Source organism: Condylostylus longicornis, unplaced genomic scaffold (genome assembly GCF_029603195.1).
Source record: "Condylostylus longicornis isolate FDR11 unplaced genomic scaffold, ASM2960319v2 ptg000074l, whole genome shotgun sequence".
NCBI classification, from domain to species: domain Eukaryota; kingdom Metazoa; phylum Arthropoda; class Insecta; order Diptera; family Dolichopodidae; genus Condylostylus; species Condylostylus longicornis.
Window position 1 is genome coordinate 292,366 of NW_026578042.1, and position 17,007 is coordinate 309,372.

A 17,007-nucleotide genomic window follows, 5' to 3' on the forward strand; every position below is an offset into this window, starting at 1 on the left:
AAAATTAAAATTGAAGTGAAATTTTCCTTTTATTTAATTTTTCATTTTTTTTTTTTTTGAATAAAATGTGCCAAATTTGTTCTTCTTTATTTTTCAAATAAATTATAAATAATTAATTATTAAATAATTAAAATTCATATATTAAAATAATAATAGCAAAATATAGTCCGAGAATTCAACTTACACCCTCAAATTATAATCAAATTTTTTAAAATACTAAGAAAACATTTAAGAAAAAAGAAAAATTTCATTCTCAAATATGAATTTAATTTTGAAAAATAAAAATTTAAATTTAATAATAATGAAATCAAAATTTAAAAAGAAAAATTTTCAAAAATATTTTAAAAAATAATTACAAATAAAAATAAGCTATAAATTATTATTTAAAATTCAAAAGCAAAAAACCCAAAAGATAAAGTGAAAAAATAAATTGTTCAATAAATTGTTCCCTATAATAGAAGGGTTCAAATCACATTATACTCTCGCATTATATTTACGTAAAACACATAAAAAGGGTAGCAAAAAATCGTATAACAGTTAATTAATAGATATACATTATATAGTATAAAAAATATTTCACAAATTTATAATTTTTTTATAATTTTGCTCTTTTTTATATATAAAAATTTTATAATTTATTATACAATAATAATAATAATAATAAAATATTAATTATAGATTAATTATACTAATTTAATTATTATACAATAAATAACATTATATAGTAAAAAAAATTGTAATAATAATTTAGAAAAAAAAAAATTTCTCATAATTTTTTTGGTGTCATCTATATATTATAAATTTTAAAATAAAATCAAAATAAAAAAAAAATTAAATTAAAATAAATAAATTAATAAAAGAATTACAAATAGAAAAAAAAAAACAAAAATAAAATATTTAAAATATGGGCTGTGGACAAAGCAAAATACATTTATATCCAAGAAAATCAAAAAGCAAGGCTAATGGAAAAAAAAGCGGTCACGGTAAGTTTACAATAAAATTTATTGCAGCTATATAAAATAATTACATATCACATCCTCAGAAATAGAGCTGAGGTACGGAATCACCTGTCCCTGTATGCCTGTTTTATGTCCCGCCGTTTGTATTTGTATGCCATTTTAAATATTTAATTACTTTCAAATAAAAAGCAAATGCAAATATCTCGTTAAATATAGTGTAACTAGAATTACATTTATTTATTGTTGACTTCAAAATAAAAAAAAAATTAATTCGGAATAAATGAACACTGAATTTAAAATAAAACCAATGGAATTTGCAACATCAACAACTGCACAAAAGCAAAATTTATGGGTATTGAGACTTATGTAGCCTTCTTAGCTACTATTATTAAATTACGCCTCCATAGGTTAAAAGATTCCCCAACTCATGAAATAGAGAAACATAAAACTTCTTATTTGAAATTTTTTTTTAAATTATTTTGTAGGGAAAACATTCATTAAGTAAATTACTTACTCTTTACCGAAATAATTATACTTAATGTTTCTCAATTTCACATTTTTTTGCCCCTCCGATTACGAATGACCAAATAAAGAAATACAGACTGTTCAAAATCAGGTATAGATTTGGAATAAACAGAGATGAATATTCATTGCGGCACTAAAACATTCTGATGTATTTGAACTTCTCGGTTCCAAAATATCCGATTAAAATCTTCTTATATCGATAATCGATGTAATCTCTAAATATAGTTGAAACAAAGTAACCGCGAAAAGATTTTTGGTTTTTTTTTTTTAGAACGCATTCTGCAAATTTCCAAGTTTAAAAAGGTGGTCTGGAAAGGGAATAAGAAGATGTTTTCAAATATATTCACATGGTATTTCGTATAAAAGTTTCTATAAAACTGTACCGTTTTCATATTTAAAGAAATTTTCAAAGACCAGCCAGTCCTACGTTAGGTGAGGTATCAAAAAGAACTTAATACAAATTTTCAGACTACCATTTGTTTCGTTGTACAAATTTTTATTTATTTTAAAATTTTAATTATCTGAATTATAATTGCATATAGGTTTCAAACAAGTTTTCCAGATTCAAACAAAGACTTAACAAGAAATTAAAAACAAAGTCTTAGTTGTTTTTAATTTCATATCAAATTTAAAATAATGTTTGATGAGTAATCGTCTGTTAATTTTGCTTGATAATAAAAATTTGAACATCATTCACTTTTCATCAAACAAAATACATGAACAACATGTTTGATGTCTAGACTTATGCCTTCCAACTATTTCGATTATACTAAATATTTTATTAATCACTCCCAATTTAAACAATTTTTATTGAACATCGCAATATTTATTTGTTCAATATTTCAATACTAAAGCAAAAAAATTATCTTTAATTTCCGAAAAATAAAAATCTTGGAAATTAAAATCAAATGTCTAAAGATCACATTATATACAAACTCACATAGAATATAAAAAGGATGACAAAAAACAAAAATTAAAGATTTAATCTATCATTCGAAATTTTCACCTAAATCTTTTGACGATTATCTTTTCTAATTAAAAGTTTTCAAAAAGAAATTTTTCTAATACTCATTCATACATATATACATACAATTTGTATGTATGTGTCTGAGTGTATAATCATCATTTATGTTCGAATTCTTATTTTTTAATCTTTTTTATTTTCTATAACTTTTCGACTTTTTCGACTTTTTCGACTTTTCCTATTTTTTTTTTTTTTGAAGATTTTTCTTTTCCCAAAATATAATGATTATATTTCAAATGTGTGAGAAGAAAGATTAATTAGCGAGATATAAATTATTCCATTTATATCAAGAATATTGAAATTATAAAATCGTCAGATTAAAATAAGAGTAGCATTTGGTATAAGTCTAAGAATTTCTCCCAAAAATAATTTTCCAAACTCAAGAGTTTAGTTTTTTTTATGTTTGAAATTTCTAATTTAATATAAATTTCGTTAATTAAAAAATTGGCAGTTTATTCGTAATTGCCAACTCTTTGTTGATCGAATAAATGAATTCTTTTAACCGACCTTAAAGCATTTAAAGTTAGATAATATTTGTAATTGAATGAATTACAAAATCAATCATTCATTACTCCTCCATTGCCCTTTATACTAAAATATTTGTACATTTTTATACAAATACGGCTAGATTTTGCCAACACAGCCGACTGTATTTTATAATTCTGAAATTATGTGCTATAAAATATCACAATCCCGCTGGATCACAATTTCTCTCTTATTCTTAGTAATGAGGCATTAACATTTATTAAAGAATGTGAGAGAATGTTTTAGGAAGACAAAATTTTGAATGAATGAACGTTGGAATCCATATTAACTTACTAAATATTTAAATTATAATAAAACCTTCAAAAACTTCTTGACCTCAATCAATAAATTTTATATGAAAATTCACGCAGGAATTCAACAAATTTTTTTAAAGTTTTTGCACATTCCAGCTCATTAGAACACTATTACAAATACAATAAATTTATTAATGAAAACTTAAATTCTTACACATAATAAAAATCAAAATCATAATAAAATAATAAAAAATTTTTATCTTTTATATTCGCCATATTTATACATTTATGTAGTTAGTCCCTTTTTTCTCATCATATACCGTATTTAGACATTAAAAATATGAACTTAATAAAGTTTTACTCATTCTTCATATAATACACCTATATACTCAACATAATAATATTATTATATTTTAAATGGGTTACCTTTAGGCAAATTCATCCTTAAATTTCTCTCTTTTCAATGGAATTTTTTTTTTTTGCAATGGAAACGAGCACACAAAAATATTTCATTTTTGTCATAATTTAAATATTAAATTTAAAGATTCTTCTTTAAGCATATTGTTTAAATGTACCTTACCATACCCATAATTTGGGATAAAGGAAAATTCCACTTATCAAAATATCTAAAGTCCTTTTGTTCCTAGAATTTTAGAAAATGAGATGAAGAAAAAAATAAGAAATAAAAAAGAAAAAATATAAGAATTAAAATGAAATTAAAAGAGAAGAGTAATTTTTAATTGTCTCTTAATATACAAAAAAGAAAAAAATGCAAAAGTACACAAAAAATTTTTAATATAGGCTCATCCCATACTCTCATACACTCACAAGACACAGAAAAGCGAAATACTTACCTCTAATTTTAACCTGAAATTTTCTCTTCTCTCCTTCTCTTCTCATCATTCACCAATAACAAAAATCTTATTATGCGAGTACAAAGAGAATTTTTTTTTTTTTTTTTAACAATTTAAAATATAAGGATATGAAAAGCTCTCTAATGTTTAATTTATACAATAAGTAAAAATGACAAATAAAAAAAAAGAAGGAAAGAAGAGAGAAAATAATATTTTATAATAAAATTCAGGTGAAAAGAAAAAAAAACTTGTCAGGTGTTTTCCAAAATTTTCTCTCTCTTCTTCTTCCTCCTCATTATATTTTTGTTTTTGTTTTTTAACATAAGTACATTAAATGTCTTCTCTCTTAATTCTTAATTTTCGTATAAAAAACCGAACAAGCTCTCTAATTAAATTAAAATGTCTAAATGATTGTAGAAACCGCACAATTTTAAGATTATTAAAATCTTGAAAATTTTTTTTAATTTTTTATGGTGTTTTGTTAAATTTTTAAAATTTAAAAAAAAAAATTACTTAATTAATTATAATAAAGGAATTATTTTTTTTTAATTCGAAAATTCATATGAACACTTTAAAATAAAATTGTTAACACTGTTTAATATTTTTGATGTCAACAAATACAATACAAGTGTTATTATATAGGTTACACTTGGCGGCATCACTTGTAAATTCTTTGTGTTTAATTCAAGTAATAATATAATATGAGTGTAATATGTGTGTGCATGTACATATGATATATGAATTTTAAAATTATAATGAAAATTATCAAAATTTTAGTTCTATTCTTTATAGATCACATCTTTTGTTTAATTGAATTTACCGAACAAAAGAATTTCACCCTAACATTTCCACCTCTGCTACCTTCGTTTCCCATATGGATATGGTACGGATTCTTCAACAGCTATTAAACTTATGAACGCTAGCAGTTGTATAGTTTGTGTTAAATTTAAATATTACAACAACACTAATTAAAATACTTCAACCTTACTTACGCACTTCTATAAAAATTAATGTTATAAAAGAATAATAAGAAAAAGGATAGTAGTTTTGGAACAATTGGTTCTGAAGTTTTCAAAAATGGAAGTTTCTTTAAAAAAAATTAATTTTAATGATTGTTGATCATTTCTGCAAGTTTCAGGACAGTTTCAAAGTTTTTAAATGATCAAATGAGTTGCCATCTTCATATTGTAATTAATTGATTTTAGAAATATTATAAAAGAGGACAATGCTAACAAATTCTACATATATCTAGGTTATACCTCAAAATTTAGAGCTAATGCTAAATTTAGGGGTGTTATCCTGGAAATCTAATTTTATTGCTCATAATGCATATGTAAAAATAATCACAACACAGGGTGAACACAATAGAATGTTACACTAAAATAAGTTAAGCTAAACTCGATATCATATACAATTAAATATCAAAAAACTGATCCTAACTGGATTCTCCCCGATAACTGAATGCGACTTCCAATAAATCTCTGTAGACTATATTTAAGGTTGGCCGAGTGACTCTCAATAATAAAATGTCAAAATCAAATAAATTTCCCTATTTTCGAAATAACGAATGACACTTTCGACAAAATTTCGATTTAATTGGCTAAACTCAATTCTTAATTATAAAAATGTTCATGAATCCAGTACTAGATTATCTATTGGACAAAAATTTCTTATTTCCGGTACATACTGTACCCGTACTATCGTATACATTCTGACGTTTGTAGACAGTACGAATACTGTTCTATACATTCTTTATATATATATATATAATTAATTTTGTTTATAATTAAGGGACAGGGATAATTTAAGAAGTAGTCCTTTTTTTTCTGCACAAGCAAAAAATCCAGATAAAAATATCAGATAAAATTAAAGAGAGAATTGGTTAAAGGAAGTAGCAAGCGGCCAGGGGGATAAAGAATGTAAATTTATCCCGATTCTTTGGAATTGTGTTTATTACATATACAAATATATACATACAAACTGACCTTCGAAATTATAATTATAACTTAGGTGTTATTAAGAGAGTTTTATATATGAAACATTTAAAAATAATTTTACAACAAAAATCAAAGTAAAACAAAATGAACACGAAAACCCAAAATTAATATAAATTTTGCGTATATGTAGGTATGTTTGTGGGTGTGTGTGTGGCATGTAAAAATTAAGAGAGAAAAGTAAAAAAAAAAACAAATACTAAATTTATATTTTCTTTTAAAAAAAAGGACATTTTGCTCATATTTTTTTTTCTCTTATTTTTTTTTTTTGTTGTTGGCCTTTACTGAAAATTTAATTAACATTAAACAAAAACCAAAACATATTTTATTTCTTTTAACCCAATTTATATTTATATATATATATATGCACACCCATACATACATGTCACCTATATAAATTTAAATATTATTTTTATTGTTTGTTGTTGTTGTTGTTGTTCTAATTTTATTTTATTTAATTAGATTAAGGGTATAAGTTATATTCTAATTTAGATAATTGAGTAATGTTAAGCTTATAATAAACAAAATACATAGTGTTTTTTTTGATATAAAACAGAATTTTTAATCACCCGGAACTTATTATCCTTTTTCAAGCCTGAATTAAATAATTCGTATATATATATGCGTATAATATGATTTATTAATTTTTCCCTTTTTTTATAATTACTTATTTATTTTATAAATATATAGCACAAATCACTTTTTAGTATAAATTTCTATTTATCTTGTATCTAAATCCCTAGATAGTCTCATAGGGTGTAATTACCCTTTTATACGTCTTGTATCCAAATAAATTCGAATAAGGTTTGTCATAAATTCAAAAATTTATTTAAAAAATTTCTATTGAAAATAAACATCCTTTTTTTTATTGTTAAATTGTAGTTAATGGAAATTTCATACCAATGACAGAATTAGAAAATTAATTTTTCATTATTAATGTTTTTTTAAAAAAGTTTTATTCTATTTTTTCAAGAATATGCACAGTAAGCATCTGTTAAATTTAAGTTATATAGGTGTCCATTTTGAAAATAGTTGAACTTTTGGAAAATTGAATGAAATAAATTTTAAATTTTAAAAAAATATTTAATAATTAAGTACCTATCAAATTAAATTTTGATCAACAACCGTGATATTTGAATAATAAAAGCATAAGTTCTAATTAAAACTTTATGTAGGTTTGTAAAGTACCACATTTCCCTTAAACAATCAACCACAATTTTTTAGCGACCGCATTGTATACAATAAGGGAAGTTATATGATGGCACCAAATTTCGAATGCATAATTTTCGAAGGGATAATGCATAAATACATTTCTCCACATTAAGGTAGTGTAAATATTTAAATGGTGCACTTTTCAAGCAATTCAGGTGGTACAAAGCACAAACTGCACTAAGAGCCAAATTTACACTTTTCTAGGCACGTTAACTTTAAAATTGAAAGGAAATTTCCAAAAGAAATTTTCATAATATTCTGTAACACTTTCACTTAACTAGACAATACAAATTGCGGTCGGTTATGTACAGAAAACATCAGATTTTTTGCCACCTCACTAGTTTTCCAGAAATTTTTATAAATTGTAAGTAATCATAATATGAAATCTTGATTAAATTAAAGTTGAGGCCAAGGCAGAATCTTTGCATTATATTCAATATACAGTAAAATTTAGAGTGAACAATTTTTTATTAATAAATCCAAGATGTGGCAGGCAATTTTCGAACAATTTAGAATAAACTAAAAAATTCTCCTCGGAAATAAGCTCTTGAAGCAAGTTCGTTTTGAAAATTCGAATATATTTTGGTTCATTGAAATAAAAATGACAAAATTGTGGTAATTTAGCATTAAAACTGCCACATTTTCCTTGTTATATAGAATATTTTCCATATTGAAACCAATAGGAAGTCGTAACTGTTTGTTTAACTGAGAAAGAATACCAAATATTTTAAATCTAAAAAAAAACTATTTGTGTTATTTCAATATCCTATTTTTTAATTTTAATAAAAAGTAATAAAATTTTTAATAATTTCCACTAACTGCTTATTTATTACACACCCACGTATTATACCGCAATCTCTTTATGTCAAGAAAAAAAAACAAAAAAAAAAAAAAACATTTTAATCACGATATTTGTACTTGAAGATCCTTTTTAATAAAAAAAACATAGAAAATTTTTTAACTTTTAAAGGTTTTTCACTTTTACACCATTGAAATTTAATTTTTTAGAAAGGATCTGGTTTACTTTATCATCTTCTTCTTCCTCTTCTATTTCACTTTTCCCATTTTTTTTTTTTTGGCTTGAAAATAAAAAAAAAACTAAAAGTAATTATAAAAATATTCTTTTATAATTCAAAATTCTAAGAAATAAAAATCATTTTGTTTGTCTAAGGTATACTCTTGCTTTTATATAGAATTTCTATATTGCAGTGAAAATGAAAGAAGAAGACGAAACCAGGAACGAATAAATTTTTTTTCTTTTAAAGTAAATTGGTTTGAATCAAAGAATTCAATTTCGTATAGACTAGATTAAAGCTTTATAAATATATAAAATAGGACTAAATATACGCAACCGGTTCCTTTATTATTAAATAAAAGTTTTATATTGAAAAAAGAAGCGTTTCTATCACCAAAGTCTTTAAAAAAATTTCATATACGAATTTCATTTTTGTAGATGCAAAACTCCTCATCTTTTTACATATTCGGTATAATCTTTTCCTTTTTATAAAACGAAAAGCAATGAATCAAAAAACTAAAAAATTTTTATTAAGAAAATTTATATTTTGTTTCAAATATCCATGAGGTATCCTGTAGCACATCAAATCGAAAATGGCTACAATATTCAATTAAATCTGAATTTTATTTGTTCGACTTTATTACTTGTACCTATACAGAATAGTGGGTGTACTTGTGTATTTCTGATCTTAATGATCTAGAAACTGACGGAAGACGATTAATTTAATTTTGTGAAGGTAATCAGAAAAATTCCTACGGTAGGCTTGGTACCCGCCTAGTAAACTCAATGAAGTAAAAAACTCGTTCATGGTTATCTGTAATATCGTACATCAGCCCCATGCCCCTCCCAGGAGTGAAGTAGAAATAAAAAAAAAGACAAAATTCCGATACCTGCATTTTTAGGGTGTATGCAACAGGTTGTCCCAGTTTTAACATTAAAAATTTTATTTATTTCAATTTACTAAATCAATTGTGTTTTATTGTTAGGAGTACATTGATTTAAAATGACAAAATTTTCCCCCAAAAATTTTTTTGGTATTACAAATGAAACATCAATTTCATTAGAAATTTACTTGAAAATTTTATTTCTACAATACGAAAAAATATTAACGTAAAAATTACATTATTTTATTTTCCATAATAATTTGTATTCATTACATACATGCATACGTATACGTGTCTTTTCCAAATTACCACGAAATTTTCAAGATTCTTTAAAAACATACTCAAACATACGCAGACATGCACATGAACATGTAAAAATACTTCAAAATCCTCTTATCAAATAAACTATAGTTAAAATCCTTAATACCATTCTCATAACGATTCTCTCCCAAAAGACCATAAAAGCCAAAATCAATTCTAATTTTACCGATTGAGTACACTCATAAAATTAAATTTCAACCATATTTGTTTATGCTTTAAGCGATTTTGCGTTTTTCTTTTTCTTTTTATTTTTTTTTTTTTCATTAAAAATCGATAAAGAAAATGAAATTTCGCTTGTGCCTTTTTCCTTTTATAAAGAAAAAAAAATTTTTTTGTTAGAAAAATTACAATAATTTATGGAAAAGTGCAAAAGGGAGAAAAAGAAAAAACGCAATTTTAGTGGTTTTATGCCGCAACATTTTTATTTTCATTTTTTCACCTTTTTGTACTTTGCTTGTTTTTTTTTGTTTTTTAGTGAAAACACGTTTTTACCAAATATTTTTTAAGGAAAAAAAAATGTCCTATTTCCTCTATAACTACACATATTGCCTCAGTGCTTTATCGCGACATATTCACACCTTAAAGGTTGATTTTAATCAAAATGAAGAATTTATTTTTTATTTGTTATTTTCACTACAACGGAACGATGTTAATAAAATAGTGCATTTTAAGAAATTTTAAAGGAAAAATAATGTATGTTTGTTTTACTGTAGGATACCATATGAAATTTTGTAAAAAATACGCCTAATTTTATGCAATTTTAAGTTTTCAAAAAAATTTGTAATGTTATTTGATTCGTGATAATTTCACGTAAATTTCAGCTCGACTAATCCAACATAATGGTGTTAATTTTTCACTTGTATTTTAGATTCAAACTTTCAATTTGGCTTAAATCAAGAGAAATCGGATATTCTTTTATTAAGTACTCATTTCTTAATTTTGGAAAATAAAAGAAGAAAATTTTTAGAAAATTGCACAAAGCGTTGTAAATCTCTGCATGTCAAATACTTACGAACGATCTGTCGCAGAGAGAGTAAAAATTTTAAAATCTCCTCCGAAATGTACTGCAGTTTCATGTTTTGACAATCATGATTTGATCGATATAATATATATGTATATGTGTATATAAAACTAATGGTGAAATGTATAGTGTTTTCCAGATGAATGTGAACAGTTAGTAGTAGTGTGATTAGAAAAAATTTCACAAAAACCATAATTTTAGTTAATTTATTAAAATTATTGGGAGCTTTCATTGATTTAGTAAATTTGTAAAATTTTATTACCACAATTACTTTAAATAATCAAAAATTATTTTATCCAACAGTTTCAACGAATTTACAATTTGCAAGTCAAGGACATTTTTTATTTTACGATTTTACGATATACGATTTTACGATATATAATACGAGGGTCACTATTTATATTTCGGGTCCTGGCAATACTAGTGCTGCCAGGTGCAATCTGAGACTTCCATTGGAAAGTTTGACATTTTTTAGGACAACTTCACTCAGAACGTTTTGTCATTCGAGCGCGAATTGTTTTGTTTACAGTGACTTGAAATAAGGAAAACAAACAAGCGCCGGCGAATCATTCTTCATCATGACAATGCAAGCTCTCACAAATTAGCTGAAATAATGGACTATTTGAGCACTCAAAATGTCGAATTGATGGGTCATCCGCCGTACAGTCCTGATTTAGCACCCAATGACTTCTTCTTATTCCCTCACATCAAAAAAAAATGCGTGGACAACGATTTTCAACACCTGAAGAAGCAGTCGATGCGTTCAAAAACCATGTTTTGGAGGTGTCTCAATCGGAGTGGAAAAAGTGCTACGAAAATTGGTTTCAGCGCATGCAAAAGTGTATTGATCTTCATGGGGAATATTTTGAAAAACAATAAAACCATTTCCAATGATAAATGTTTGTTTTTTATTGCTAGACCCGAAATATAAATAGTGACCCTCGTATAGATAAAATATTTAGATTTATAGATTTGATCTTTACAGTAGGAAAAGATTTTCAATATTAAAATTTCTCAGAGTGTATATGAAAAATTTTATTCATTGATCATCGATTGAACACTTTAGTATTTTAATACGACTTGTCAGTCTTTAATCACAAATCTTAATTAATTTGCAAATATGATCAAATTCAGCAAAAATATGAATAAAATTCTTCCTTATTGCCAACTCATATTTAATTTAATTCATAATTTAAATTCAATTTTAAAATTGCAATTAAAATTTTATACTTGAATGACAATTGAAATTTGCATTTAAAATATATACAGATGACAGTTGACAGGATTTAACATCTGTTTTAAATTTACATACTCATTACATGATATATATACGCATATATACATATATATATAGAATTTGTATAATATGAGATTTTCATAAAAAAAAAACAAAATGCTGCAATAAGTAAATTGCATTTAATTTCAAATTTAAGTAAAAAACAAAGAAATAAAAAAAAATATTAAATGCCAATTAAAAAAAAAAATTTTTTTTTTCTCTCTTATTAAATATTTTATTCAGTTTTACTTTCCTCACCATTTATGTTACATAAATAATTCATAATTTTAACATATGTACATACAAGAGAAAATAACAAAAACCTTGAATTTTATATGGTAGAGAACGGTTTTTATTCCATACAATTCAAATATACATTCATACAAATTAACATAATATATATACATACTAAGTATAACATACCACTACCGCCACCACTCATTTATATATATATATATGTGTGTGTGTATTAGCATGGGAGATTATTTTTATATTACATATTGATTTATGTAAATGCCTATGAATGCTATCAATTCAGATTAATAAAATATGAAACGTGAACCACAATAAGTTGAAAATAATAAAAAGAACAAAACAAAAAAGAAATTGCAAAAAAAAAAAAAAAAGAAAATTATTTAAGGAATCTCATGCCGCAGCAATCCTAAATCAAAAAGAAAAAAGAACGCTATACAAAAAAAGAATAAAAAAAACAGATAAAAATCTCAATTTCCAATATCATGTTACAATCGTTTTGAGAATAAATTTTTTTTTTTACATATGGGATATATTTACACAATTATACAATATGATATTCATATATCATATATATACATATCTACTTATATATATACTTATAAATTATAATTCGATTTTATTGATTTCTTTCATTATATTATATGAATTTTGTATGTATGTCGAAAATCTGTTAGAACATTTGTAATGTTAAAAAAGACCATGTTCCCTGATTAAAGTACATATTTAGTAAATTTAAAAGTTCTAGTTGCCGAATTGTAATTTGTGTTACTTAAATCGCTGAAATTCCAGAAAACGATTTTATTTAATGATTTCACAGAAAAAGTGTCAGAAATAAATGAAAAAAGTAATTTCTAAGGGATATTACATATTATATAAAATGTTTTCACAAACTGAATACTATAAGACAATAACTTCGAAACGCAATACTGCACAAACAGAATGTAATGATTAAGCCATATATTTTTAATTATTATTTGAAATCAAAATAGTTCACACGATTTTCAGCAGCGCTATTTATACTCATACTAATTTCCTTATGTTGCGAAAATTTATCAGTATTTATAAACAAACTAGATTAACAACATTTAAGACAAATTTTTCGTTAAAATTTCGCAAAAATTTTCGCTATTATTATTTTCGCTATATTTTGCTATTATGTTCATAAACACACAGTTTTCGCTATTATATTGCGAACATTTTCGCTATTATTATTTTCGCTATATTTTGCTATTGTGTTCATAAACACACAGTTTTCGCTATTATATTCATGAACACACAGTTTTCGTTATTATATCGCGGACAATTTCACTATTATTATTTTCGCTATATTTCGCTATTATATTCATGAACACACAGTTTTCGCTATTGTATCGCGTTTATGAAAGGTAAATTGTTTTTCAAATAAAATTTTTTATTACTAGTTTTAATTACAACGCTTAAAAAACGGTATATGTCACTGGTTCAAGTGCAATTTGAGGTGAGATTTTTTTTTTTAAATATATTTATTGAACTCATTTTTTGTATTATTCAATTCAGGAACTCACAAATTTTCAAACGTGTGTTCTTCACCCTTAAGAATAGAAAGATGAACAAAAACAAATAGAAAGATGAAAGAAATACCTCCGAAATACAGAATAAAAGTTTCAATTTCTCATTATACTATTCAATAATTATTATTCATCGCAACATAATTCACAATATAGAATTTTTGAATAAAATTTTAAGAAAAAATTCATGGTCAAATGACGTTTTTTTTTTCTTTAAGAAAAATATCCTATACAAAGGGATATTTTGAATTAACATGAAATTCTTGTCGCATAAAGCACATTTATATCTACATACAAACAAATATATAATATATATTATCTTAAAATATTAATGATAAAGTAAAATGTATACATATTTATGAATTGTTTATGAATTAACAATGAAATCACGTTATTGCGTGGGTATTAAATCGTTGATTACTTTAACTTTAAATCATAAAATAGGTACAAACATATATATATACGAGTATAATGTATAGTATATAATATCAATTGTGCTAATTGAAACAAATAAATAATTATTTTATTTGATTAACTTTGTCACCAATATAGAATTAATAATAAATAAATATAAGCAATAAAATTTTGTGTGTATACAGGGTGAGTCAGAAAGGTATACAACAACATATACCGTGCTATATCTTCTGGACCATAAAAGATTTTTTAACACTTGGTGGCTTAAATTAAAGCTGGTGAAGGTGGCCAAAATTCTGTAAAAAAAATTTTCAAACGAAATTACCTGATTAGAAAAAACTGAAAAAATAAAAAAGGGGAAAAATTTAATTTTTCCTAAAGTTCGAACGATTGATAATCCAAAAGTACACAAAATACATAATCAAGCAAGATGTTTATTTTAAGCCCTTCACTAGACCTTTCAGAAACTGTTCGTTTGAAACCCCTATCTTTTGCGGAACGGAAGTTATAATCAAAAAAGCTTAGATAACTAGAAATTTCGTGAAAATTCGTTAAAATCCCTGTATCTCGAAAACCCTTGAGATTTCACACCTACTCCGGAACAAAAGTTTTCCCCATTTTCGACCCTCTAACCAATGGTATATGTTGTTGTATACCTTTCTGAATCACCCTGTATATACATAATTATATTAGTACATTTGTAATTTATACATATTTTATATATGAAGTCTTAAAAAAGGATTATTTATTGATAAAATACAAAAGAAAAAGTAAAAGTAAAAATTTATTAGAAATTATTTATAGAAAAAGTGATTCTTATTCTTCTTCTACTAATATAATAAACTATTTTTATATTCCTATAATATACGTACATATACACATACATGAATATACATATACATATGTACATAATATTTAACAAATATTTTTTTTTCTTTTAATGAAATTTCTTCTAAATTTAAATTTATGATAATTTTTATAATATTGACAATAGAAAAACTTTACTTATAGGGTTTTTGATTGATTGAAATTACTAAAATATTTTTAATATCGTAAATAGATTTATTTTGTTCTTGTATTTATGTACATACATATATGTATGTATTTATGAAATATTAATAATTTATTTATGTTTTCTAAAAATTTTCCATAATACATTTTCAATATTGTAAGTAATTGGTATTTTTATACTTAAATTTCTCTTATATTTATAGATTTTTAAAAGAAATGCTCAAATTATTAGTTTATATTTAAGATTTTCTATTTAAAAAGTATTGAAATTATGACCATATAGTATGTATTTATTTTCATAATTGAATAATTTGAAGTGTATAACAAAAACTATAATATTATATCAGAACAAAAGGTAGTGAAGGTTTCTTTGAACCTATAAATATGGAATTTGTTTAAAATTAATGTCATATACTTTATATATAAGTGCCACACCTACAACAGAGTCTTATAATTAGAAATTTCAAATATTTACTATATTTAATTTGATTATTTGATTTTAATACAAATTATTTAATAATATTATTCATAAGAATTAATAAGCTTTTTCATTTTCCTCAATTCCATTACATTTTAAATATAAACCGTATACATACATAAATTTACGGTATACACATTTTTATTTCTTATTATTTTGATCTTTTTATTTTAAAGATGGCAATATGACTAATTGTTGTTCTTTTATTTTTGCAATTATATTTTTGCTTTACAGTTAATAACTGGCTGAACTATAATTCGTCTGTTAATTTTCTCGTATGTGTCAAATATTGATAGCTCCAAATCTCGGCCAAAGAAGTCCTGAGGGCAACGATCAAGTCATTTTAGACCACAAAAGAAGTGAAAGAATTCCGTTCTATGAGCGCCATTTTTACAGACGAAACATAAAGCTTGTAATCAGATATGGCAGACTTAATAATTATATCGTGTAGCATACGGCAAATCCACCCACGCGTTGTCAAATTGACATCACGGCAGCGCAGTGAGCCGCATACGGTGTATTTAAACACCCCTCAATAACCACTTCCAGGCTCTGTAAAGCAAATATAGTGGACTTTTCCGGCTGCCATACATACTTGGACCTATGCACGTGACTGATACACAATGCATTCTCGCGAACATATCTATCAAACACCGTCTTCAATAAAAAAAGGAAAAACTAAAATAATTGAACGAAAAGACCCTGGGTGGTTGCTTAGTCCCTTACTTGCCTTAGGAATGTATCTCACCTTGGCTACCCTCTCCGGTAAGGGAATGTAATCCTAAACATAACTAACACGGAAGATCTTCAATAATGTTGAAAACCCTTCTGCAGCCGTGCAACAAATACTTCACCTGGTGATGTAAAATACTTGAAATAAAAAATAGCCCTTAAATCAATTACCGCGTCAGAGTAGTTTTGTATGATCTACAAATTAGGAAAGTGTATTAAAGCCATAAGCTCCAACGTCTGGTTTCCGTTTGCTTTCATGAAGCAACCAGACTGTTTTATTTAAACGAGCCCACTGCTGTACTTTTTAGAAAGCAACTGACTTGACAATATACAGTTGTTTTTACAATATTAGGCGTTAAACTGCGAAACGTGGAACGATATGAAAAAATATAGAAGTTAAACCTTTACTTTGTTAATTTTTTTAACTTGTCACTTACATTTACGAAAGGTAATAATCATACGGACTACTTACTAAATTTGCAAAATATGGTATGTGTATAACTGTATGTGTATATAAAATATTAACATTATATACCGTTACATATAAATTGTTTCATATTGTTCTTAAAGCAAAAGGTTTTGTTTTATTTAATATGTTTTGATTGTGGCATATATGACCCACAATAAAACAAAACCGTAAATATCAAAACTACATAACCTTAGGTGAAGTTACAAAATTGTATTTGATTTTATTCCTGTGTATGTA

At 24.8% G+C, this 17,007-nt stretch overlaps 1 protein-coding gene across 2 annotated transcripts in view; it reads left to right on the top strand.

Annotated features, from left to right (window-relative positions):
* Positions 1-228: 228 nt before the first annotated feature.
* Positions 229-17,007, top strand: part of LOC129612522 (putative uncharacterized protein DDB_G0294196) — a 77,855-nt gene continuing 61,076 nt past the window's right edge. Inside the window, exon 1 of one of the 2 annotated variants that reach the window (XM_055526172.1) lies at positions 229-983. In XM_055526172.1, the coding sequence (XP_055382147.1) occupies positions 905-983 (79 nt within the window). In that variant the 5' untranslated portion in view covers positions 229-904. The remainder of the gene's footprint in view (positions 984-17,007) is intronic. The other variant, XM_055526171.1, reaches the window with a different exon arrangement.